This window comes from Anabrus simplex, chromosome 12 (genome assembly GCF_040414725.1).
Source record: "Anabrus simplex isolate iqAnaSimp1 chromosome 12, ASM4041472v1, whole genome shotgun sequence".
Lineage (NCBI taxonomy): Eukaryota > Metazoa > Arthropoda > Insecta > Orthoptera > Tettigoniidae > Anabrus > Anabrus simplex.
Genome location: NC_090276.1, coordinates 36,795,755 through 36,820,777, shown reverse-complemented (window position 1 = coordinate 36,820,777; position 25,023 = coordinate 36,795,755). Strand labels below are relative to the sequence as shown.

General features: G+C 37.6%; 1 protein-coding gene across 1 annotated transcript in view; it reads left to right on the top strand.

The window, feature by feature from the left end:
* Positions 1-25,023, top strand: part of PolE1 (DNA polymerase epsilon catalytic subunit 1) — a 127,613-nt gene that overhangs the window by 2,093 nt on the left and 100,497 nt on the right. The window contains exons 2-10 of the mRNA XM_068229922.1: positions 2,042-2,165; positions 7,500-7,718; positions 10,924-11,153; positions 13,632-13,872; positions 14,010-14,326; positions 17,691-17,937; positions 18,519-18,731; positions 22,123-22,318; positions 24,629-24,772. Coding sequence (XP_068086023.1) covers positions 2,042-2,165; positions 7,500-7,718; positions 10,924-11,153; positions 13,632-13,872; positions 14,010-14,326; positions 17,691-17,937; positions 18,519-18,731; positions 22,123-22,318; positions 24,629-24,772 — 1,931 coding nt within the window. The remainder of the gene's footprint in view (positions 1-2,041; positions 2,166-7,499; positions 7,719-10,923; positions 11,154-13,631; positions 13,873-14,009; positions 14,327-17,690; positions 17,938-18,518; positions 18,732-22,122; positions 22,319-24,628; positions 24,773-25,023) is intronic.

The window sequence follows — 25,023 nt, the reverse complement described above, 5'->3', positions numbered from 1 at the left end:
AAATTGAAAAACAAAAGAGACAGACGGAAATAAAAACAATAACAATATACAATATTGACATCACTACATGGAACAATAAATAACTCGCTGAGACAAGAGGGTTAATATAAAACATAACTGAATCCAAAAAATGTGCTAAACCTAAGAAGAAAATAAAATAAAAGATAACAGACGGAAACGAAACAATGAGCGCTGAAAGTGAGGGTGCGGACCTCTTAGACTAAATTTTTTTGAAGTTTGATAACAATTAAAAAAAGGGAGCCTCCGTGGCTCAGACGCCAGCGTGTCGGCCTCTCACCGCTGGATACCGTGGTTCAAATCCCGGTCACTCCTTGTGAGATTTGTGCTGGACAAAGCAGAGGCGGGACAGGTTTTTCTCCGGGTACTCCGGTTTTCCCTGTCATCTTTCATTCCAGCAACACTCTCCATTCTCATTTCATAGCATCTATCATTCATTAATAAATCACTTTGGGAGTGGCGACCCCATCGTACTAACAACCTATATCTGCTTCATTCATTACATCCCTGACCCGGTCAATGACTGGAAAACAGGTTTTAGGTTTTCATTTTTAACAATTAAAAAAACGGAAGAAATCGCTGTGTAGAAAATTCAGGCAGAAGGTCTGTCTTTGTAGAAACACCATCCCACGAATGGCTGTGAGGGGAGCAAAAGAGCTTGAGAAACCAAGTTTGAGAGGAGACAACATGCCAGGTGAAATGTACGTGATAAGTGATGGAAAAACGCTGATGAATTAAAAATTTTAGAATAACAGCATTCTCAGTTTCTTCTCAATTTAGCGGTCCCGTTCTCAAAGATTATTTCCACTACAGTTCTCCAATGGTAAAGCCTGCTTAAATTCGAACCCTCATTATTGTAGAAGACTTCCTTGTTTAAGTCAAGATTTTTTTCTGAAGACGCTGAGCAAATTTCTCTGCAAAACGTAAAGAGTTTCACCTTGTTTTCTTGACACGGCCTAAGCCCAAAAGACCATATCTTGTCTAGATGTCCTTTTTTTAATGTGTTATTTTGAAATGAATAAAATAACTTTTGTATTGTAAACGTATGCCTTTGCTGGCAGGGCCTAGTGTTTACAGTGCACTATTTCTTCTGGTATAGACTAGAGAAATTTGTTACTTTCATAGATCTGTCTCTGTCTTATCCTTGGGTTTGACAATATGAAAGTGACTGAGGTATGAGCGATGCTAGTAATGCCAATCCTTATGCAACCAGTCCCTGCTATGAATGGTGTGAAAATGTTGCTCATAGGCTCGGTTGGTGTATGCATTTCAGTGGGATTGGCAGACTGATATGTAATAGCAACTCTGGCTCAGTGAGGAAAGCAATGGGAAACTACCTCGCTCCTCATTTCCCTAGTATGCCTCTTCAGTGATGTATAGGCCATCTACAACAGCTGATGGCAGAGCTGTGGAGGATCCCACCAGCGGCATCTCTGATGGACTGAACATACATACATACATACATACATACATACATTCATTGTGGAACTTTTCACTAAAGATTTATAATGCTTATTTCTTTCTGATCATATACCGTAACACTCCACCTCCATTTGCAACTCTTGGTGCCTTTTATTGAACAGTTTCCAAAAAAAAAAAAATTGATTGGTCAGCACATTCCAATTTCCCTGCCTTTATCATCTCGTCCTCGTCCTTACAGCAGTCCTCTAGAAAGGACTCACAAAAGGAGAAAAGGAACCCAAAAGGTCAGTGTAAATAATCAAGGAACAGACAGATGCAAATCATGTTGCAGAAATGTAGGAGTGTTGAGAGGACGGTTTTGAATAGGCATCCGGATTCTTTATATTAGATCAATACGGTTCAAAATGACTTACTTCTTTCTTTTATATCCTGGTAATTGTTAAATAGTTAATAATTAAAGGAATTGTTTTGTTTGATGAGAAGGGCACATGGTTTTCTGATGTAAAATAGACTAAAATATTTAATTTTTCATTTTTGATACCTTTTTGTTTGCAAGAAGAATTAGCCTAGGTATATATTCATTTTTTTCTCTTTATTCTAGGGAAGAAACATCAGAACTTCGAATCAGGGAATCATTAGAGAATGACTCTATTGACGTTAAGTATGGATTTGAACGAGTTTCCGACCACTTGGAACGAGTTGGTTTTCTCATCAATATGCATACGGTTTGTATTGCTTTTGTATCTTTACTCCTACAAAATGCTACCCAGCTCCATTTCTGGTGAGGGTTAGTGTTTTATGTGCATATGTCTATTGGTATGGGTTTAAAGAGATTTGTTACATTCCATCATATGTGTCAGTCTCAATAATAATAATAATAATAATAATAATAATAATAATAATAATAATAATAATAATAATAATATTGGTATCAGACCTTGGAGAAGTAGCACAGAATAGATCATCACTTTAAAATTAGCCATGGCATATTTCCGGAATCAAAACAAGCCTCTTGCAATAACCTTTGTACAGTAGATTTTACAAAGGCATATGATTGTATCCATAGACCTTCAATACCAAGAATCTTAAGAATCTTGGACCCTGCCCACAATTAATCAGATAAATAGAACTCACCTCAACCAACACAAAATCTAAAGTCAAGTGAGTGATAGGCTCGGTTTCCAATGATTTAACCCTTTTGCTCCCAGACATTTTGGCAGGGTGTGTGCAAGAAATCCCAGGCCCTTTTCTTGCTTTATTGTAGTATTTTACTAAAATATGCATATTTCACTTATTTATTGTCCAAATTGAATAATTTTTAATGTTTTATTTGTAAATACACTGACTGACAGAGCAAATGCAACACCAAGAAGGAGTGGTCAGAACTTTATGCCAATTGCAGGGTAGACTGACGTCACTGAGGTATGCTCATGATGTGAAATGCGCCGCTGTGCTGCGCACGTAGCGAACTATAAATGGGACACGGCGTTGGCGAATGGCCCACTTTGTACCGTGATTTCTCAGCCGACAGTCATTGTAGAACGTGTTGTCGTGTGCCACAGGACACGTGTATAGCTAAGAATGCCAGGCCGCCGTCAACGGAGGCATTTCCAGCAGACAGACGACTTTACGAGGGGTATGGTGATCGGGCTGAGAAGGGCAGGTTGGTCGCTTCGTCAAATCGCAGCCGATACCCATAGGGATGTGTCCACGGTGCAGCGCCTGTGGCGAAGATGGTTGGCGCAGGGACATGTGGCACGTGCGAGGGGTCCAGGCGCAGCCCGAGTGACGTCAGCACGTGAGGATCGGCGCATCCGCCGCCAAGCGGTGGCAGCCCCGCACGCCACGTCAACCGCCATTCTTCAGCATGTGCAAGACACCCTGGCTGTTCCAATATCGACCAGAACAATTTCCCGTCGATTGGTTGAAGGAGGCCTGCACTCCCGGCGTCCGCTCAGAAGACTACCATTGACTCCACAGCATAGACGTGCACGCCTGGCATGGTGCCGGGCTAGAGCGACTTGGATGAGGGAATGGCGGAACGTCGTGTTCTCCGATGAGTCACGCTTCTGTTCTGTCAGTGATAGTCACCGCACACGAGTGTGGCGTCGGCGTGGAGAAAGGTCAAATCCGGCAGTAACTGTGGAGCGCCCTACCGCTAGACAACGCGGCATCATGGTTTGGGGCGCTATTGCGTATGATTCCACGTCAACTCTAGTGCGTATTCAAGGCACGTTAAATGCCCACCGCTACGTGCAGCATGTGCTGCGGCCGGTGGCACTCCCGTACCTTCAGGGGCTGCCCAATGCTCTGTTTCAGCAGGATAATGCCCGCCCACACACTGCTCGCATCTCCCAACAGGCTCTACGAGGTGTACAGATGCTTCCGTGGCCAGCTTACTCTCCGGATCTCTCACCAATCGAACACGTGTGGGATCTCATTGGACGCCGTTTGCAAACTCTGCCCCAGCCTCGTACGGACGACCAACTGTGGCAAATGGTTGACAGAGAATGGAGAACCATCCCTCAGGACACCATCCGCACTCTTATTGACTCTGTACCTCGACGTGTTTCTGCGTGCATCGCCGCTCGCGGTGGTCCTACATCCTACTGAGTCGATGCCGTGCGCATTGTGTAACCTGCATATCGGTTTGAAATAAACATCAATTATTCGTCCGTGCCGTCTCTGTTTTTTTCCCCAACTTTCATCCCTTTCGAACCACTCCTTCTTGGTGTTGCATTTGCTCTGTCAGTCAGTGTACATACTGCAAAAGATACTAAATGCAAAAAATAAATAGTCATGCAAGAAAGATACAGAATTTTCCAAAATCTACTGACCAAATCAGAAGTTTTTATCTTTTTCACATTTCTTCCAAATTTCAAATACAAAAAAAAAAAAAAAATAGCTTGCTTCCAACCATCCATATCACTTAAAAGAACATTTAAAAATGAACGAAACCACTAAATTTCAAAAGTTTGTTTGAATAAATAACGTAGTTATTGAAGATTAAACATAAACCAGTAATTTGTATTTCTCAGCACATAAATTTCATATGTTCAAAATAACAATATAGTAAATAATAAGAAAACCCACAAAAATGTCACTGTTCATGAAAATAACATATTAACATTTAAAAATTTACACTTTAGTATTTACAGTTCATATATTTACTGTATATATGCTTAAACATATATGTGCCAATAACTTCTAAAATTATTTGTGCAGAGGGTAGCATAAAGGGTGCAATCCCTTTTTGCAGTTTGAGCATATAAAGTTTGTTTAAGCGATTGATCTGAGTAGAACATTTATTCCCGATTAATTTGATGTATGTTACACGTATATTTGAGAGCGGATTATATTTTGAAAAAAAAATATTTACAAGACGTCCATATATACGGACGTTGGGATTTCTTGCACATGCCGCCGACGTCCATGTATACGGACGCTGGGAGTGAAAGTCTTAAAAGATAAAAGGTATGGATGTAAATGTTGCCTCAAAGATGTATGTAAATTACAATTTGAGATAATTGTAGTTTAAGTTTTCTTAGCCATTCCAACAATGCATAAAGAGAATGAAACAGGACAATCTGAAAAAGTTGTATTTTCTCATTTCTGAGAGTCATTGCATCATCAGCAGGTCTGGTAAGATGTGTTTCTGCTTTTGGTGCAATGCAGTCTCAAATTAGAAAAAAAATATTAGGGAAAGAGAAAACTTCCAGATGGGTAATTCTAATAAAACAGTTTAACTGTTTGTGTATTTTTTTCATGAAAAAAAAAAAATGGATTGTGTGCTGTTTGTATAATTCGGCAAACCCATATTAATAAAGTTACATTTGTATTGTAAGATTTACCATAGATGGGTTAAAATTTTTTTTGTTACATATCACAATCTTCTTTTATTATTGGAAAGCGTAAACTTCACAGTTGATAAGGACATTAATAATAATAATAATAATAATAATAATAATAATAATAATAATAATACTCTCTTCCCTGTATCCATCATCTCTTTTGAGGCCTTCCTTGTGGTCTTTTACCTGTTGGTTTCTCTGGAACTCTCTTCTCATTTCAGCTTGCTTGTTTCTGCCCTGCCCTGTAGTTTTGAAACTCCAGTCATCTTCCTAATTTCTGGTTCTCTCTTTTTTTGTCATCTCTACCCTCGATTGGTATATGAATTATTAGTAGTGTCACTTTTTTTTTTTTTTTTTTTTACATATTTCAATTTTCACTCACAAATGTAACAAAGAAGCGTATTAAGCAATATTGCCAGTTTATTTAAGAGACGGGCCGATGACCTTCGATGTTAGGCCCCTTTAAACAACAAGCAACAAGTATTTAAGAGACATTACAGCAAACACTAGATTATCCGAGTTAGTGCGGATCCAAGACTACACAGATAACTGAAAAACACAGAAAATCCAAAATAAATGCATTCTTAGTGGAAACCATGCATTTACAAAACATGCTACATATCACACTTGTATTACTTACATGAAGCTCTTACTGGAAGCTGACAAATTATTTAAAAAAATTACATTTTAAAAAACACACTGCATTTCGTATGACTTGCTTTCAGTTCACTTTCAGGAAATAATTGTCCAATTCTTTTCTGTTTCTGTTTTTTATTCACATTTTTCCTGACGAGAATCCTCATTTTCCGGAGAATGAAAGCATAAGTATAGTCAAACAAATTTTGTTCTGCGCCCTTTACTAACAGATCAGCACATTTCAGTGCCTTTGTGTGTGTGTGATAACGGGTTCTTCGATCGCCTTATCTTCACTCTCCTCTTCTACCAAACACACCTTGTTCGTTATATCCGTATCCTAGGGAAATGGTTTAGCAAAGATATAGACAGGAAATCAGCCAGGTATATGTCACAAGGCTAGAGTCACTCCATTCGCTCAAAAAGTGGAAAACAACGGAAAGTACTTCAGGAACAACCGACTGTGGGAATGGATCCTGTAGTGTCTTCCAGGAGTAGAACTTCAGTCACATTCACAATCCAGTCCAACTTCTTTAAACTCCTGTTGAGTAGCATAGGGCCAAGACAAGGTTTTGCCATCTGGTTCTGTGATTGCCGTGTGTTTCAGCTTTCCTCGTGTATACCCAAGCTGCTCACACTCTATCTCTACTGATCTCCGTGTCATCTTAGGTCTTCCCCTCCTCCTCTGCCCCTGGGGATTCCACTCGAGAGCTTGTTTCACTATGCTGTCATCAGATCTATGCAGTGTATGGCCAATCCACTGCCAGTTTCTTTTCTTAATCTGCTGTTCAATTGGTAATTGGTACGTTCTCTTCCACAGTTCCTCATTTGACAGCACTTCTGGAAGATTTGTTCACAAATGTCTGCATTTTCCGTGTTAAAAATTTGGTCACTTTCCAGGTTTCATATGCATAAAGCAGTACAGACTTAACATTGCTATTGAAGATCCACAGTTTTTTTCTCATACTGAGTTCTTTGGACCTCCATATGGGACGGAGTGTTGCAAACGCACCCTTAGCTTTGTTCAAACGGCTGGTCACATCTTCATCTGCCCCTTCGTTCACCGTTACAATGCTTCCTAGGTAGCAAAGGCTATTCACTCTCTCTGTAACATGCCCATCCAATTGCAACGGAGTGTTGTTTTAGTTTCCACATTCACAATCGCGCCTTCTAAAAGGAAACATTAATTCTAATTATAAGAGAATATATTACTGTATGTCAGTCTCTGTTTTTTTTTCTTTTTTTTTCCCCCACCATACTATGAATGGATGATACGCAAACCAGTTAATGCGCACACAGATAATTGGGAGTTTGCTGTATTAAAAAAAAAATACAACCATATAGGACCCAATGCACAGGTTACGTTGAAATTTATGAAGTGAGAAGGACCCAGTGCACAGGTTAAATTAAAATTTGCAATAGTGAAGTGAAAATTACTATTACTGTAAGTAAAAATTTAATTTAATTGTTAGAAATCTGATTTACTTGATTTCTTCCAAGAAATCACTTTGCTTAACCGTCTCTATGTAACAGTCTGTAATGAAGATGTGTAAATTCATATTTTTCTGCTTCCAGACCGAGATACTGGATGAAGACAAACGATTGGTCAGTGCAGTGGACTATTACTTCATGCAGGAAGATGGGAGCAGATTCAAAGTGTCACTTCCTTTCAGACCATATTTTTATGTCTTGCCAAAGAAGGACTGCATGCAAGAAGTATCAGCCTACTTGAGCAAACGATTTGCTGGAATTCTCCATAAAATGGATTTTGTATCGAAGGAAGACCTTGACTTGGTAATTACTTTTTTTTTTTGCGTTCTTAATATCAACCTGTCCCAGTTCTTGTGCTAAGAATGTCAGTGGCAAACAGAGCAATATGTAGACATAGAAAGAAACAAGCTCAGCTTTCTTAATTTTTAAGCTATTTCCTTTAAAAAAAAAAAACCAAATTTTCAGCAAATACGCATCACTTTTGTAAAAAAAATTACCATCCACTAAAAAAGGAAAATGTAATTTGTTGCTAAAAATATTATAGATAACATTGGGGCACTCACCTAAATTCTACAGGGCTTTATTTTTAGCACTTGACTGATGCTTTGCCTTTCTGTCACCAAGTGTGCATACATCGCGCGCTCTCGGGCTCGTTGCTTCAAATACTGTGGGTTTTTTTTGCTTTACATCGCACCGACACAGATAGGTCTTATGGCGACGATGGAATAGGAAAGGCCTAGGAGTGGGAAGGAAGTGGCCGTGGTCTTAATTAAGGTACAGCCCCAGCATTTGCCTTGTGTGAAAATGGGAAACCACGGAAAACCATCTTCAGGGCTGCCGACAATGGGATTCGAACCCACTATCTCCCGGATGCGTGCTCACAGCTGCGCGCTCCTAACCGCACGGCCAACTCGCCCAGTAATACTGTGTACAAAATACAGTCGTACCTTATAACAGATGCTGGAAGTGTCGTCCTTCCTGGGTTATACAGGCGATGTATCTGGAAAGCACATTCTGACTGATGCAAGACATTCATTAGACGATTGTTCAAGATTTGCACGAATTTAGTGTAGCGTTTCCCCTACCTAATACACCACTGAAAATCACTGGTGAATGTCTATGTCCACCTTTTCAGTACTATAAAATGTTACTTAGCCACTCAACGTGAAGTGCCGTACACTGCACGCAGACTCCCCAACGCTCTCTGTCGCGGAGTGACATGCATTGCACACGCGTAGCAACTTCTGATTTGTGCTTCTATCTAGCAAACCTTTCTTGAACTATTACAAATGTAGTAAGATATATCTGCGGACGAAGCATCGATCTTTCATTTGATATGTATATCCGTGGAGTTTGTATCGATTACATGTGATATATCGCATCTGAAAAACCAACAAGTTCTGTTGTTGATATCATGGCGGCTAAACGTTTTCTTGTGATCGCAAATTCAAAAATTAACGATGTTTTACCGAATTATGATCCAGAAAGTTTAGTATCATTAAGCAAAGACTAGGATATAGAATTTGAGAGTGAAAGTAGTGATCGTGACATTGATGTTGCTTTTGATACACGGGAAAATATCGGCCGTAATGTTATTGATGGTGGGTTTTTGTGAGAAGACGTAGATAATTATAGAGGGCAAAGGGAAATATTTACGGCAAATTATGGGTCTCAGAATGCTGCAAAGAACTGCTTATATCCTGTGTGAAAATTTTCAGTTGTTTCCTACTGTTGAGTTCACAGAGATGATAGTAGTGTAGGCAGATATTTATGCTCAACATCGCCTGCGGTCACACGGTATGAGATTTCCGTTCTGATCGAGGGTAAATGAATGTGTACCGGTTACTGTGGAGGAATTGTATGTAGTTTAATGAGCATAGTACAGAAACCTGTATGAGATCTTATTTCTCAAAAAATCCGGATACTAGCTACTCCTATATTTAATTCAGTCATATCTCGTGTTCGATTTGAAAGCTCAGAAGATTCCTCCACTTCATTGACCGTGGATAATTCCAGTAAATTATGCTGTTTATGCACTAATAACAAACTGAACGTTTTGGTAAAATCCATTGAACCGCTTGTCATTTACACCTGATTAACTAAAAGCCTGCACTCATAGTATGCTTGGTGCTATACTCCTTCCGCAGCACAGGGTAGCCAGGTAGTGAAAGTCGTCCCACGCTGAGAGGTTAATCTATTTAAATAAAATGCTGTACATGTTGTTCTCACTTGTTCTCTTCATCAGCGACCAAACAATTTGTGGACTTTATCTCCTCACAGTACATTCTGAACAAGTTGTAATTAAAATACAAGAAATGTCATCTAAATTAAACTTTTAAAAATTGCGTGCAATAGAGCAAACGTCTGGGGAGCCTTACATCTAACTTTTGAATTGCTCTATTGATGGGAAAAAAATCTAAGTCCCTCATAGGGAACTCAGATTTTCCATTAGAAATTTCTAAGTGGGCAATAATTCCATTGTGGAGATTTATCTCCCTTATGCAGTTATCAGATTGTCCCCCTACTAATGGGCTTCTGGTAAATTAACAAATGAAAACATTTTAGTATTAGTATTCACCTGTATACACGCCAGCGTCAGTGGGTTCTGCCTGACACATCCCACTCTGATGAGTCTAGTGTCAGGCCTAAGACGAAGCGCTGGTTTATAGAGCAAACGCTTGAAAAGCCTTGCATCTAATTTTCGAAATGCTCCATTGATGGGAAAAAATCTTAAGTCTCTTATAAGGAACTTAGACTTTTCATTATAATTGCCTACAAAGACAACAATGTAGGATGTATAATTGATCCAATTATCCGTTTTGAATCCTCCGTGAGTCAACCTGACAACATTGGTCATGGAAAGAAGGAATATAATTAAAAGCCCACAAATCCATTCTACAAGGAAGCATATCGTCGCTGGCGGGACAAAACCTCGTATGTGAAATATTTTAGCTTAGAACTTTGGCCGGTAAGGTTCTGTCATCTAAGGTGCAATTTTGTGTGAATATTGTCAAGGCATTCTTGCTCTTCATAATGTATATGCTGCGGGTCAGTATATCTCCAAAAATATTATCACATAGGAGGTTTTGTCCCGGCAACGTCGATATAACCTAAAGAGGATCAAAGTCTTAGGCTTGCTGATCGGGAGTAGGGGCACATTACCTCGAAAATTTGTTGAGATCTGCAAGACATTTCACCTACCAAAGTCTTTGATTAGTGACATTGCACTTTCTGCCTTGAAATCGTATTTTAAGAAACCGTCTTCGATGATTTTCCTTATAATTGAACAGATTTGTTTTATTTATTTTTCTCTATTACACACTTGTAGCTCGTTCTAAGTATTCATTGTCTTTTAGGCAACCTCTAAATTGAGGAAGTGTTACTATGTAATAAATCGATATCAATACAATTTGATAAAGATGATTAAAATGTTCCATTTCTTAAAATTATTGTACCATTAGCTTTTATTTTTCTAATCATTAGATTGTTCTTTTTTCTGTTTCTACAGCCAAATCACTTGATAGGATTGAAGCAAAAGTTTCTGAAATTATCTTTCCTGACAGTAAACGACCTTGTGAAAGTTCGTAAAGAAATCATGACTGCCGTTCGGAAGAATCGCGAGCGTAAAAAGAACAATACCTACTACACTGAAATGTTAATGAATGCCATAGCTAGCAAGGCTGATTCAGGCTTGACAAAGAAAACTACCGACCACATGGAGAATATTATCGACATAAGGTAAGAGTAAACAATGAATTTCATCATTAGGCCTATACTGAAGGATATGACTTATATTCTTAATGAAAGTTGTATTGACCACCTAATCAATACAATACGGCAACATTGGTTTAAAAAAAAAAAAAAAAAAATTGATGCAAGTACTTCAATCACATGTACACACACAGCATATTTTAATTTTTTTTCAGTGGATTTTATAGTTGTAACTCATTATTCAAGCTCAACACTATGATATTTTTAACTCAGTAGTTTTGATGTTCACGAGGAGTGCTTTATAACATCCTCACCTTCTTATATGCATGTTCAAAACTTACTCTTTTAAGAGAATCAACGGACAATGATAGATTAATGTCATTTTTAATTAACAAGTATTCATCACGATAAAAAAATCTTTGTATATGGATCATACTGAATATTTTAATTCTGTACATATATGTGTTTTTGCCACCATGTTTGTGGTCATAGCTTTTTAATATTCAGTTCTATTCAATGTTTGTTTTAAGACATTCAATTTTAATGACACAATGTCTTTCTTTTAAACTATCCTGCCATGAACAGCTGAAGGTGACCATTTACATCGGCCAAAACTAGTCCTGGTAAAATAAAATATTGTATTGACTAGGTGATCAATAAAACTTTCATTAAGAAAATATCAATATATTAGAATCATTCCGTATTGACGGTTTTCACTTTACAAAGGAAAATTTAATATGTCCTATTCAATACATAACACAACGCCATCATTAGATGGAGTATTAATAGTCAAACATGTTTCGACTCGTTTGTGCCATCTTCAGTGAAAAAGGGGGTTAAAGTGATTTACATAATGGAAGCTAAAAATGTGTTAAAAACATAAAGAAGGAAACAAATGAAAAACAAAGACATGATGGAAATAAAAAAACAATTCAATATATACACATTTCCATCATTAGATGGAGTAATAATCAACTCTTTGAGACATCTTCAGTGAAAAACGTTAACATTTCTATGTAATTGAAGCTAAAAAGTGTGTTAAAACCTGTGAAGAAAAGAATGAAAACAAATTAGATAAGACGGAAATGAACAATAAGTGTTTATAATGAGGTTGTGGAACTTATGGTCAAAAAATTTTGTAGTGTTATATAATTAAAAATGAACAAAATCACTGTGTTAAAAATTCAGAATCGTCAGTCTGTCTCCGTAGAGTCACCATCATGAATAGTTAAGAGGGGAGCGAAAAACTTGAGAATCTAAGTTTGAGATGAAACACGTGCCATGTGAAATGTATATGACACTTGATGGAAAAACCGCCAATGAAGTTCAAATTTTAGAATAGTAGCACTCTCGAAAGGCCTGATCTTCTCAATGATCGTTTCCAATGTTGGCTAGGTGTGTTTGCCTTATTTTTAAAATAGTGAGGAGTGCAGAGAAAAAAATTGAAAAGCTGTGTTAGAGAAGATAACAGATGCCTGGTAAACTGTATGTGACCATAGTGGAAACCGTCAATGAAGTTCCAATCTGTAATGGAAAAAATGAGCTATGAGAAACTTGGGCTGATGAGTAAAAACGGAAAAATAAGTGTGAAGAAACTTTACACTTACTTATTAGGTGGTTGTCGCCTCGAAATGGCCTGACCTTCCTAAAGTTAACAGTCCTGTTCTTATGATTGTGTCTATTGTTGGCTCAGCTGTGTTTGCGAGGATGGGAGGAGTGAAGGGGGTTGGGGAGGGGGGTGCAGCGCTGGTGGGGAGAGGGGTGGAAGTGGGAGTGGTTGTGAGTTGGAGAGATGGAGGCGGGGTTTGTTTTTATTATATAAGTTCTCATAAATATATGGAACGAATGTTGCAAGTACGTAGAATGTTCTTTTTTTCATTGATTTCAATTAAATCATGAGAGAAGTTCATAAACTGATCTATATTGATGTGGATGCTCTCGAGAACGTTGAGCAAGGTGCCTTTTTGCTCATAATGCAAGATCTTAAGATCTTTATCTATTGATGTGTATTCGTGACTGGATTCTTTATGACGTTCACTCATAACTGAAAAACGATTATATTTGAGAGCGTTGTGATGTTCGGCGTATCTTATGACAAAATGGCATGGACTGCATTATTTTTCCTTAATGACCTCATTAATACCAGTGTAAAGTTGGTTAAGGCACATCTGGGGTCACGTTGCACGTGTAAGCAACTTCGCTATTTGGTTTTTGTAATGGACAGTGTTGAAAATGCTGATTCTTATGCACTCAGGTCACACATGTTTTAATGGCATGTGCATATTAATTTCACAGGTGTTTTTTTTCTTCTTTTGAGTAAGTTGTATTTTACCCCTCTCTCCCCTTCCTCCTTGTAAACCTCTTGTCCCCCCCAGTTTCAAGACCATTGTTACAGATGAACTCGTTAGAATAACAATGGTAAGAACTTAGATGATGAACTGGATCATTTCATATTACTTTTATTTTGTTCTTACTTATAATTGAGTGTTTCTTTTCTTCTTCCAGAGAATATGATGTTCCTTACCACATTCGTGTATCTATTGACAAGAAGATCTTCTGTGGTTCTTGGTATTCAGTAAAGAGCCAAGGTCGGGATGATCCCATTATAAAAAGGAGGGATGATCTCATAGAACGTCCTGACCCTATTGTTCTAGCCTTTGATATTGAAACTACAAAGTTGCCTTTGAAATTTCCTGATTCAAGTGTAGATCAGATTATGATGATATCCTATATGATTGATGGCCAGGTAAGCGGAAGAAAGAAATGTATATATATAAATCTATACAGTATATTCAGGAACATGAAAAAGAACACACAATACGAAGATCATTTCAAAAATTCAAATTGTCAAAAATGTCCTGTATTTTTATTTATTTATTTCAGGGATATCTGATAACAAATCGTGAAATCATCTCTGCTGAGATAGAGGATTTTGAATACACCCCAAAGCCTGAATTTGAAGGTCTCTTCACTGTATTTAACGAGGAGAATGAAGCGGCTGTTATAAGAAGGTTTTTTGAACATATCAATGATGTGAAACCTCACATTTTTGTAACTTACAACGGTGACTTCTTCGATTGGCCATTCGTCGAAGCTCGCGCTGCTGTCTACGATATGGATATGAAGATCGAGATAGGCTTCTTCAAGGACAGGAGTGGTGTTTATACCTGCAGATCTGCTATGCATATGGATTGCTTATGGTATGTTTTAACTTTATTTGTATAGTGGAGAATTCTAATCAGGGGTATCCCTTTTAGGGTGAACGTCTTGACCCTTTGATATTGAAACTACACACTTGCCTTTGAGATTTCCTGATTCTTTTATAACGACGTCCTCCTTTTTAGATCATTGTCCGAGATCCGGGTGAATTATTTTAAAAATTTGAAAAGTCCTCCTAGAATCTGCTTATTATGGGGTAATCTGTTGTACTACTTCATTGTTACAAGTGTTCTTTATTACACGACAGCATCTTTGATATCATATTGTTATACAGAAATGTGACTATGGGTATACAGTATATGCTATTATTCTATGCATGCCTTTTCTTGTGATAATAAGTGCTATTTACCACTGTGTATAGTGCATGCTTCTCTCTATATCCATTCAGAACACTGCTGTGTTAATGTGTGACTTCTGACAATGTGACAAGCTACAGGAGATAATCGGGATTACCGGGCGAGTTGGCCGTGTAGTTAGGGGCGCGCAGCTGTGAGCTTGCATCCGGGAGATAGTGGGTTCGAACCCCACTGTCGGCAACCCTGAAGATGGTTTTCCGTGGTTTCCCATTTTCACACCAGGAAAATGCTGGGGCTGCACCTTAATTAAGGCCACGGCCACTTCCTTCCCAGTCCTAGCTCTTTCCTATCCCATCGTTGCCATAAGACCTATCTGTGTCAGTGCGACGTAAAGCAAGTAGCGAAAAAAAAAAAATCGGGATTTGAAGGAAGCCTGTTGTAAATGATGTTGAATAATATATTCTGTATTTGCAAGGTAAGTCTAAATCTTTTCCAATTGATGATGTGAAATCTTTTGATCAGTTCTGCAATTCCTGAATGAGAATAGTAATTACCCTGAATTTAGTAAGTTTAGTAAGAAACGGGCAAAGTATTTCAATTCACGCAAGTCAGTTGATTGTAGTTCAGAGTTATTAAAACTTGCAGAATACTTTTTTTCTGTACCATTGCACAATGCAAATGTAAAAAAGACTATTTTCATTAATCTCAGCACAATGGACTGTTAATAGGAACCGTTTCAAAGTAGAATTTGTGAAAATTCTCTTAATGGTTTGATATTATTTAAAGGAATTTACATGTGTATCTTTTTATAAGCATATGTTAGACATGCCAAAACTCCTGAATTCATAAGCTTAAATTTCATTTTTGTTCCATATTGGAGTGAGAAATAAATTGACAAGAATGTGCTGAGATATTCTTTTTTAGCAAGACTGATGTAATTTTATTTTCTTGATATACTGTATTGAAAAGGCGGACTCGCTTGTCAATTTCTTATAAAACTCCTGAAGGCAACTGAATCTTCAGAAAAGTACGAGTAAGGCGTGTAAATTATTTTCATTGTTTAAATTTTGTAAGAATTTATGTATAATATGAAAGTGGATAAATTTTATTTATGTAATGTGAAAATCAGAATATATGTCTAAATTCAGACTCTCATTGGAGGATTTTTGTGTTCTCTTTTTTCTGGCATTGTCCTCCTTTTTAAATGGTTTTGTCCTGATTTTTATCTGTTTGCATCTGGTCACCCTAATCTCTTTTCATTAGTAAGAATGTGCAATACGTTAGATGGAAATGCAAAAATGAAGTATTGTCTGGAAGATTATAAGAGTTATGTTCAGAAGATTCTTCTTCTTTGCATTTTTTCCCCATGATATTGCAGGGTCCACTACTTTGCATGCCATTCTCCATTTGGTCCTGTTAAGGGCATCGTCAGGGCCGACACCCACAAACATTTTGTCTTCCTTCAGATGATCATGCCACCCCACCATTTCTTGGGACAGCCGTGTGGACGATTTCCTCATGGGTTGTACTAGAGAGCTGCCTTCGTAATTGATCAAACTTCTCTTCTCATGACTTGTCCATACCATCCGAGGCGAGCTTCTTGCATCTTATCTGAAAATGGTGCATCCCCCATCCGTTGTGTGACGTGATCATTTCTGACATGGTCGAGTTTCTTATGTCTTAAGGACCAACCGAGCATTTTCATCTTCATTGCAAGGAGGGCTTGCTCGTGTCTTCTTGAGGGGTGCAAATCTTGACTACTGCTATTCTAGTACATAGGCTATTAGCATTAAACAGGGTGTATAATTTAAGACCGCACTCCTGGTCACAGGTCACGGGAATCCCTAAGCCAGCTCCATATGGCTTGTGTCAAGTTCGGCGTCATAAAAAATGTTGACAGCTGACGCAGCAGATTCTTAAATCTCCCGTTCGCTTTGCTTGTAACTGTTGGACTTATGTGTTATAAGGTTATCATCACCTTGGTTAAGTACACCACGTGAAAGAGAATATTTTTGATCGAGCATTATTTCATTGGATGAAGAAATACTTGTTAAAAGATGTCTTCGAAAATTCTGTAGACAGTTTCCCGGTTCAACAGTACCATCAAAACGTTACGTGCAACGACTTGTTCACAAGTGGGTACTACTGGTTCCACCGGGCAAGTTGGTCGTGCGTTTAGAGGCGTGCGGCTGTGAGCTTGCATACGGGAGATAGTGGGTTCGAATCCCACTGTCGGCAGCCCTGAAGATGGTTTTCTGTGGTTTCCCAATTTCACACCAGGCAAATGCTAGGGCTGTACCTTAATTAAGGCCACGGCCACTTCCTTCTAACTCCTAGGCCTTTCCCATCCCATCATCGCCATAAGACCTATTTGTGTTGGTGCGACGTAAAGTCACTAGCAAAAATAAACGTACTGGTTCCGTAACTAATAATAAGAAAAACAGGGAAGGAGAACAGCTCTCACACAGGAGAGGTTGGAATATATACAGGCAAGACTGCCAGTCGGTCTGCATGAATCACTTCAGAGAGTAGAGCAGGAAACTGGTATTTTATATTCAACAGAACGTAATGTAACAAATTAACTTACATTTACGATCTTACCAGTCTCACTCAGTCCATACTGCACAGCCTATAGATTGCATTGGAAGAATAAGATTTTGCTTTTGGCTAATGAATAGTGTTTACGACGGTATCTTTGATTCAGTCTTTATTTTTATTTACGCATTTATTTGTCCTGAGTTTGTATATAACTGGTGGGTTCAGTTTTGTTTAGTTTCTACAGGCATAATCATGCCGCCGTAATTATGCACACCACTCGCAGTGTGCGTTTCCCAGTGCTCCAAATCCTCCATACTCCTCTACGAAGTCATAAATTATACTCCCTGTACAGAGACCTTGTGTTCAGTTCCTCACAAACTGTGCACGATACTCTGTTCTGAGTAAATAAACCAAAGATCTTCACAGAAGTGTCAAGAGTATAATCTAGGTATTTCACAATATAAACCCAAAAGACTTGTAATATTTATAAAACTTGTCTCTTTCCTTTTAGCTGGGTGAAGAGAGACTCCTATCTGCCTGTGGGATCTCAGAATCTTAAGGCTGTAGCTAAAGCCAAGCTTCGTTACGACCCCGTAGAGTTGGACCCGGAAGACATGTGTCGGCTGGCGGCTGAGGAACCGCAAGTGCTGTGTAACTACTCGGTGTCCGATGCTGTAGCTACCTACTACTTGTATATGAAGTACGTCCACCCATTCATCTTCGCTCTGTGCACCATCATTCCTCTTGAACCTGATGAGGTAAGATTACTGCATTTTACTCCTCCTCCTCCTGTTTCTCTAATTGTCTTCCCTATAACCTTCTAAACAAACCCCTTAAATTTTACCGCTAGGGTTTATGTGAAGGCCAACTCTGCGCAGATCCTTGTCACCTACTCTCACATTAGAATCACTCCCAGTTTCCCACATTCCCGCTCCATAGTCTTATTTAAATCTCCGATCACCTTCCATTTGGTATCCCTCCAACACAGTACCGCAGTAATACTTCTCCCATGCTACTATAAACAGATCCCTCACATCATCAACTATGTGGTGCCTTACGTTGTTGTACGGTCTGTGATTATTGGATGGCATATTTTCCTGCACCCTGCATGCAAATGTTGATGGTGTCTATTTTTACTGCCCATTTTAACATTTTTAATGCCTATTTAGGCTGCCTAAAAGAGGATTTTTAGTATCTAAATGTCTCACTTTAAAGAAAATGATATGCTTGTTTTTTAAAGGTCCTAACATCAAGGTCATCGGCCCCATCAGCATCATCATCATCAAAAATTATATACAACTGGGTTAAGTATTTATGTGAATACTATTTTGTGTTTCAGGTGTTGAGGAAGGGATCTGGTACATTATGTGAATCCTTACTCATGGTGGAAGCATTTCATGCAAACATCATCTTTCCTAATAAGCAAGAGACTGAACTGAACAAGATGACAGATGATGGGCATGTTCTTGATCAGGAAACTTACGTAGGAGGTCACGTCGAGGCTTTGGAATCGGGCGTATTTCGAGCTGATCTGCCAGCTCGATTTAGATTGGTAAGCCATTTTTCTTTCTTCGTATTCTTCTACTTCTTCTTCTTCTGTTGAACAGTGCAATTACACAGGTAGATTTTCAGCAACATTGTGATGTGAAAGAAGTGGTTGTGGTCTTCACCCTTTGCAGTCCAGTGATATTTCCACTTATCACCCCTGCAGGTCCAGTTTAACATTGGGAAAATTTACAAAAGCTGTGCAATCTTTCACGTGCTACGTTTAGTGCAGGCATCACATGAGTGTTATAAACTCTGGCCAAGGTAAGCATACAGTGTTATGAGGCTCTTTTAGGAATGTAGAACATTGTGAAGAAATAAATTGTCCATTATGTTGTTCCTGATGTTTCCAGGCTTGCTCTGAAGCAGATAATTCTAAATATCAAAAAGTAACCTTAAATCATGCTGCTATGCTTACATGTATTTGGTTCAGTTGAACATTTGAAATAAATTGCTTCTACTACTTTTTAAATTATTTTATATATTATTTAACCCTTTTAATGCTAGGTTTTCTTTATGTATGTGCTCCCTATGTGCTGTTTTTTCCCCCCCAAGAATATGTGATTATTGAAACATAGCTTTGCTGGTTATTTAACTGATATTTTAATTCAATAAATTAAGCATAAATTTACAATGATTATGATGTTCAAAGTCTAAAAATGGACGTTACTGTAGTATTGTTCAAAGCAAGGTATAACACACAACCATACATTATATGGTTGACACACAGAACGTTGTTTCAGCTTATCATGAGCATTGGAAGTGTTCGTTCACATTTGTATAATTTCACTTCTGAAGTCTACTATTCATAGAAGTTGGGTAAACTGTTAAGACCTTCTTGTAATATTCATTGTAGCCTCCACAGTAACCTGTACCAGTGCAGAACTGAACAAACACAGAAAGAAATCTATTTGCAGAGAATCATCACATAATATATTGTCCACAACACCTGAATTGCGTGAACAGAAAGTGTGAAGTATTGGAGTAAACTGACCAAGAAAATTGTGATGACTTATTTATTTTCATTTCACTGGTGGAACAGACTTTTTTTCAATTTCGTCTTCCTCACTGATGTCGTTGTCCCCATCTTCACTGTCAATTTTTATCACAAAATCTCCAAAATAATTTTCATCATCACTTTCGTTGTCCAGAAAATAATTATTTGTGTCACTATAAATTAAAAAATGTTCAATTTCAGCGTTACCTGGGCATCTCAACTTTTGCTGCGCAGTCATTTTTGTTGTTGTGATTGGAAGCACAGGCGATACATATTTTAACATTACTAGGAATCAAAATGAAATAAATTTCATTTTTGGATCGGTATTTTCAATTATGTTATATAAATTGAAATATTAGTATATTGGTTCCACATAGTCAATACTTACAAGTCTTTTTACAATTCAGTGTAAGTTGTAAAAACATCTTATTAAAATTACAGGACATGTTTCGGTCGCACTAGGCCGTCTTCAGCTGTCAGCACAGCTACAACACGGGAATTCTTGCACTTCGCAGTTCAGGCTGGTGCTTCGTACATGTGTTCAGTGTTGATCTGTTACTCCAACTGTTCTCGAGTTGCGAAGTGTTTCTTCGGGGTATAATTCTCATAATGCCTCCACATGTGTATTACAGACTATGAATCTCATGTTAGATGCATATTAATGGTTGAACTTCTTACAAAATTGTACAAAATTATTTTTGATTAGTATTGACTAGGAGGATATCAAAATAATTTTTATACAATTTTGTAAGATTCACATGTGTACACAGTAGGGGAAAGGGTATTTATGTACGATAATTATGTGAAAACAAGAGTCTTGTAGGAAAGTTGTAACACAATTTCCAGGTGTATGCTCTCCTCATAGAGACCGTGTGGAAACTCGTAAACAAATTGAGAGGAACTGGTTCTTTACTCGATAAGAAGCGAAGTGTTAAAAAACGTGTACTTAATGAGAACAAAGTAAATGAAATCTCAGAAAGATTAGAACGTAGGCCTACGGCGGGCTACGAAAATGTTAAAATTGAAACCATGTAAGGAAACTGTAGTATTTTCTTAATTACTAATTTTCTTATTTCTTATTTTCTTAATGTAATTATGTCATGCACAGATAAAGCTTCTATGGGGAGGGGGGGGAGGGATGAGTCAGCGGGAAGCAGATAAGCTAAACACACCTGCCGGCCAGCCGATGAGAGAAACTCATTGTATTTGGACTTATAGCAGGGGATTGTGGGTTTGTAAATATCTCTCTCTCTCTCTCTCTCTCTCGTCGAGACGACAAGGACTATTTTTGTATTATCTCCATTGAATGAGGACATTAGTGTAAATTGTTGTAAAAAATAGTTCTTAAGAATAGTTTTAGTACAGTTAACCTCCTATATTTCTGAAAGGACGTGTAGATGTTTTGTTTCACTTGACTTCAAATGCTGTCTCATTATCGGCATTAGGTTATCTCCATTGGACGTGAACATGAATTGAACGTCCCATTAGAACTGTAAGACATGATCGGCCGGTTCACTCCAAATATGACCGTGATGTTCTTGTACATTGGTAAAAATTGTTATTTATAAAAAAATTAAATCATAAGATTAGTTGTAGTGTAGCGTCCACTCAGAGCTCTTGACTTGGAGTTTAGAATTTATGGCTGATGATGCCTGCAATGACAGGTGAAACATGTACCACATGCTTAAACTTTAATATAATGATTGTATTATAGTCTTCAAGACTTTAAAAGTATTATTGAATAGGTGGTTTTCAATAAATTAATTGTTAAACATTTAATACGACAAGAACTGCCGTTCATGGCACATCCAAGAACTTTATCGTGGACATTAAAGGCTTTCATCCTCAATTCTTTAGCTATAAAGGATCTAATTTGATGGTCTTGTGTGTTTCACAGAAGCTCTCTGTGTTTGCAAGATCCTAGGACATGAGCAAGAGTTTCTTTCTCTCCACAGCAGCACCGACAGAGGTTGTTATCCAGGGATTTGCCGGGCACAGAGCACGCTGCAGAAACGTTTGTCGTTATACTATATGTGACACTTCTTAACCCATATTTCATTAGAATTGTGGTTGTGGGTAGTGTAAGACTGATTTTTGTCGAGTGTCATACTTACGAATCTGTTCGTTATAATGTACATTAAGGTTACAGTGACGTAATTTATTTTTTACCTTGTATATGAAAATATTGGATGAATATTTAATGACAGCTTCCAGAGGGAATATGCTTGACGCTATATATTTCGGAGGTAGGTGTTAGTGGATGCAGTCCATAAATAATATGCATAGCTCTATTTTGTAAAGTCTGTAATTATTATTGTTTTGCTGTACTGGGCTTTCCTTTATTGTAATGGTGGAGGCAGAATAACCAGTTTGTTAGTAATTTTTAGCTATGTCTCATCAGGTACCAGATATATTCGATAGTCTCATCGAAGGCGTAGAACCAGCCATGAAATACGCTCTCGAGGAAGAAGAAAGAGTTTCCATGGATACTGTTACAAATTTTGAAGAGGTTGTTCAGGAGATCAAGGCAAAACTTCTGGAATTGAAACAAAATCCTGTTCGGCATGAGAAACCTATAATCTATCACTTGGATGTAGGCAAGTATTTTGTAATACTTTTTTCAAATTTGGATGTAGACTAACACTTTGTGATTGTTTTAAAAATTTTAGTTAGAAATTATATGATTACATGAAATCAAATAAATCTAGGCACATTTTCCACCACACCATTCCCGTTTTTAAAAATTGTTCTCCTGGATATAAAATTTAGTAAAGTAATAGCAATAACTAAATACTGTAGGTAGCCCTTTTTAACTAATTTCAGGGGGATTTGATTTCTGTTCCTTAAAATAGAGTTTTTCATATTTTAAAATAAATCAATATATTAAATGAAATAACAGTGTAATTGTGTCCTAAGCTAATTTAATGATAATGTTCATGGCCTCGGCTAGCGCATGCTGGCATTTTGATTGTATGTTATATAGGCTGCCTGCATGCCACATGGCAAAGTAAACCGGTTCTCTCTTCGGCAATCTGTGGCTGAGTTTTAATTTATTTTTGACAGGTTAACACCAAGTGTGTCACCAAAGATCTTTTACATTCCGATATCGTAGGACATGGAGTGTCGAATAGACTTCCTCTGCTCTTCAAAAATCTGAAAATCATGTATTAGATGAGCACATGGCCGCGCATGTAAACGCACTACGGCTGTGGCTCCAAGTTCCGCATTCGGGAGAGGGGTGGGTTCGAACCCCAGCATAGGCTGTCCTGAGAATGGTTTTTGTGGTTCTCCATTTTCACTTCTAGGCTGATGCTGGGGCAGTTCCTATTCGTAGGCCACAGCCAGTTCCTTTCCACCTCCTTAGCCAGTTTCATTCACCATCATTCATTTCATTTTCGTTATCTCCTCGACTGAGGTTGGCAGCAGGAAGTACATCTAGCTGTAAAAACATGCCTTATAATTTCATCTCTCCTCATCCTCGACTCTGTTGTGGAAATGGAACTAACTTATTGAACTTACAACATGAAAATAACTCCTTTCAATTCATGGAAACTGCACAACTCTTGTGTCTGAGTCAACACATTTATTTTACCCACACATATACCTTACAGAGGCTTTGTTTCATAATGCAGTCAAAACTGTTTATTGTGACATCACTTTTAACGATGCACTAGATATAACGGCTAAATCTAGTGATCCTGTATAAATATTTATTCAAAAAAATCTCTTAGTATGACCGCTCATTACGATATATCGTATAAAACTGCGTATTTGCATCACATTTTTAGAGAAATATATCGACTATAACGTCCAGTGTTGATTTGTATTTGTTATGCATTTCTGAATTGCTGACAACAATGTAAAGCTTATTTTCAAACCCTTGTTTTCAGTAGATATTAAATCAGTTTGTCTGTTAAATAGGCAATGCAAGAATCGCTGTGAATATGTTGCAAAACAAAGGAATGTATTGAAGGTGACACTCCGGAGATAATAATATATTTTTACCTAATGCATGGATTTTCATGAAAGTTTGTGGGAATGTCACCTACATAAGAGTAGAGATATCACGAACATTTCTTTCATATACAATAACTTTCCAAAATAATTTTTTTTGAAATTTTTCATTCCATTTTTTCCATGAAATTTAATTAACATGTTAATGAAAATTTAAAATTATGTAGATAATACTTCTTTTAAAAGCACTACTCATCGATTTTTCTGTACATAATTTATATAAGGAGATATATCATACTAAAGTTCGTGTAATTTTTATGTTCTAAAATTTTGGACTAAAAAAAAAATCCCAACTACCTGAAAAATTTCTGCAATCAAAAATTCCATATGCAGGTTTCTTAATATAGCTGTGATACACATACCATACAAATTTTGTTACATTTGGCAGAATATTATGGGAGAAAAATGGGATTTAAATGTAAAATTACAATTGGCAAACAAAGCCTTATTACAGTGATAAATTGTTTGAATTCAGTGGAATAACTTTGTGACAAGGAAAAAGAAACTCAATCCTTTCAATTTGTCATAAATTTCACCAAAATGACGAAAATATCGATTTTTATCTCCAGAGATCGGCTTAATATTGAAGAAAAGTCACTCATAATATGGCAGTTACAAAATGGGGAAACAGACGTCAGCGTCGGACTCAACAATTTCTACAATTTGGAAGGACGGATAGAACATGTCGTTTATTAGCCAAGCCCGTCTGCGACGTTATTGATCAATTTACATTATTGCTACTTCTTTTCTCACTTAATATTTTATCTTTTGCTGACATAGTTTTGCTGTACATATTGAAGAAAAATTCCTCTCAGAGTACATTTGTCTCACATTTTTCTCAGCACTGGTCTCTTTTGAATTAATTAATTGATTTTATTCTTCTTATTTCTAAGGTGCTATGTACCCGAACATCATCTTGACAAATCGACTGCAGCCATCTGCCATGGTGAACGAGACAGTCTGTGCTGCTTGCGACTTCAACAGACCTGGCGCTACCTGTCAGCGAAGTATGACTTGGATGTGGAGGGGTGAAATTAGTGAGTTCACTACTGACTGTAACTATCACTAGCAGTTCTACTGTGAAAACTCTTAATTGGCTTTAGCATTTTGAATGTATAAAATAGGTGTGGAAAAAGAAATCATGGTAGTTGAGGGATAATGATTAAAAGACATGTACAATAAAGGTATTTGTAATACTTACTGTAGAGAGCAAATAATTACAGCTTGCAACCCTCTGTTAGGAACGCCGTCACTTCTCATCATGCAGCAATCATTTTGAACTTCTTTA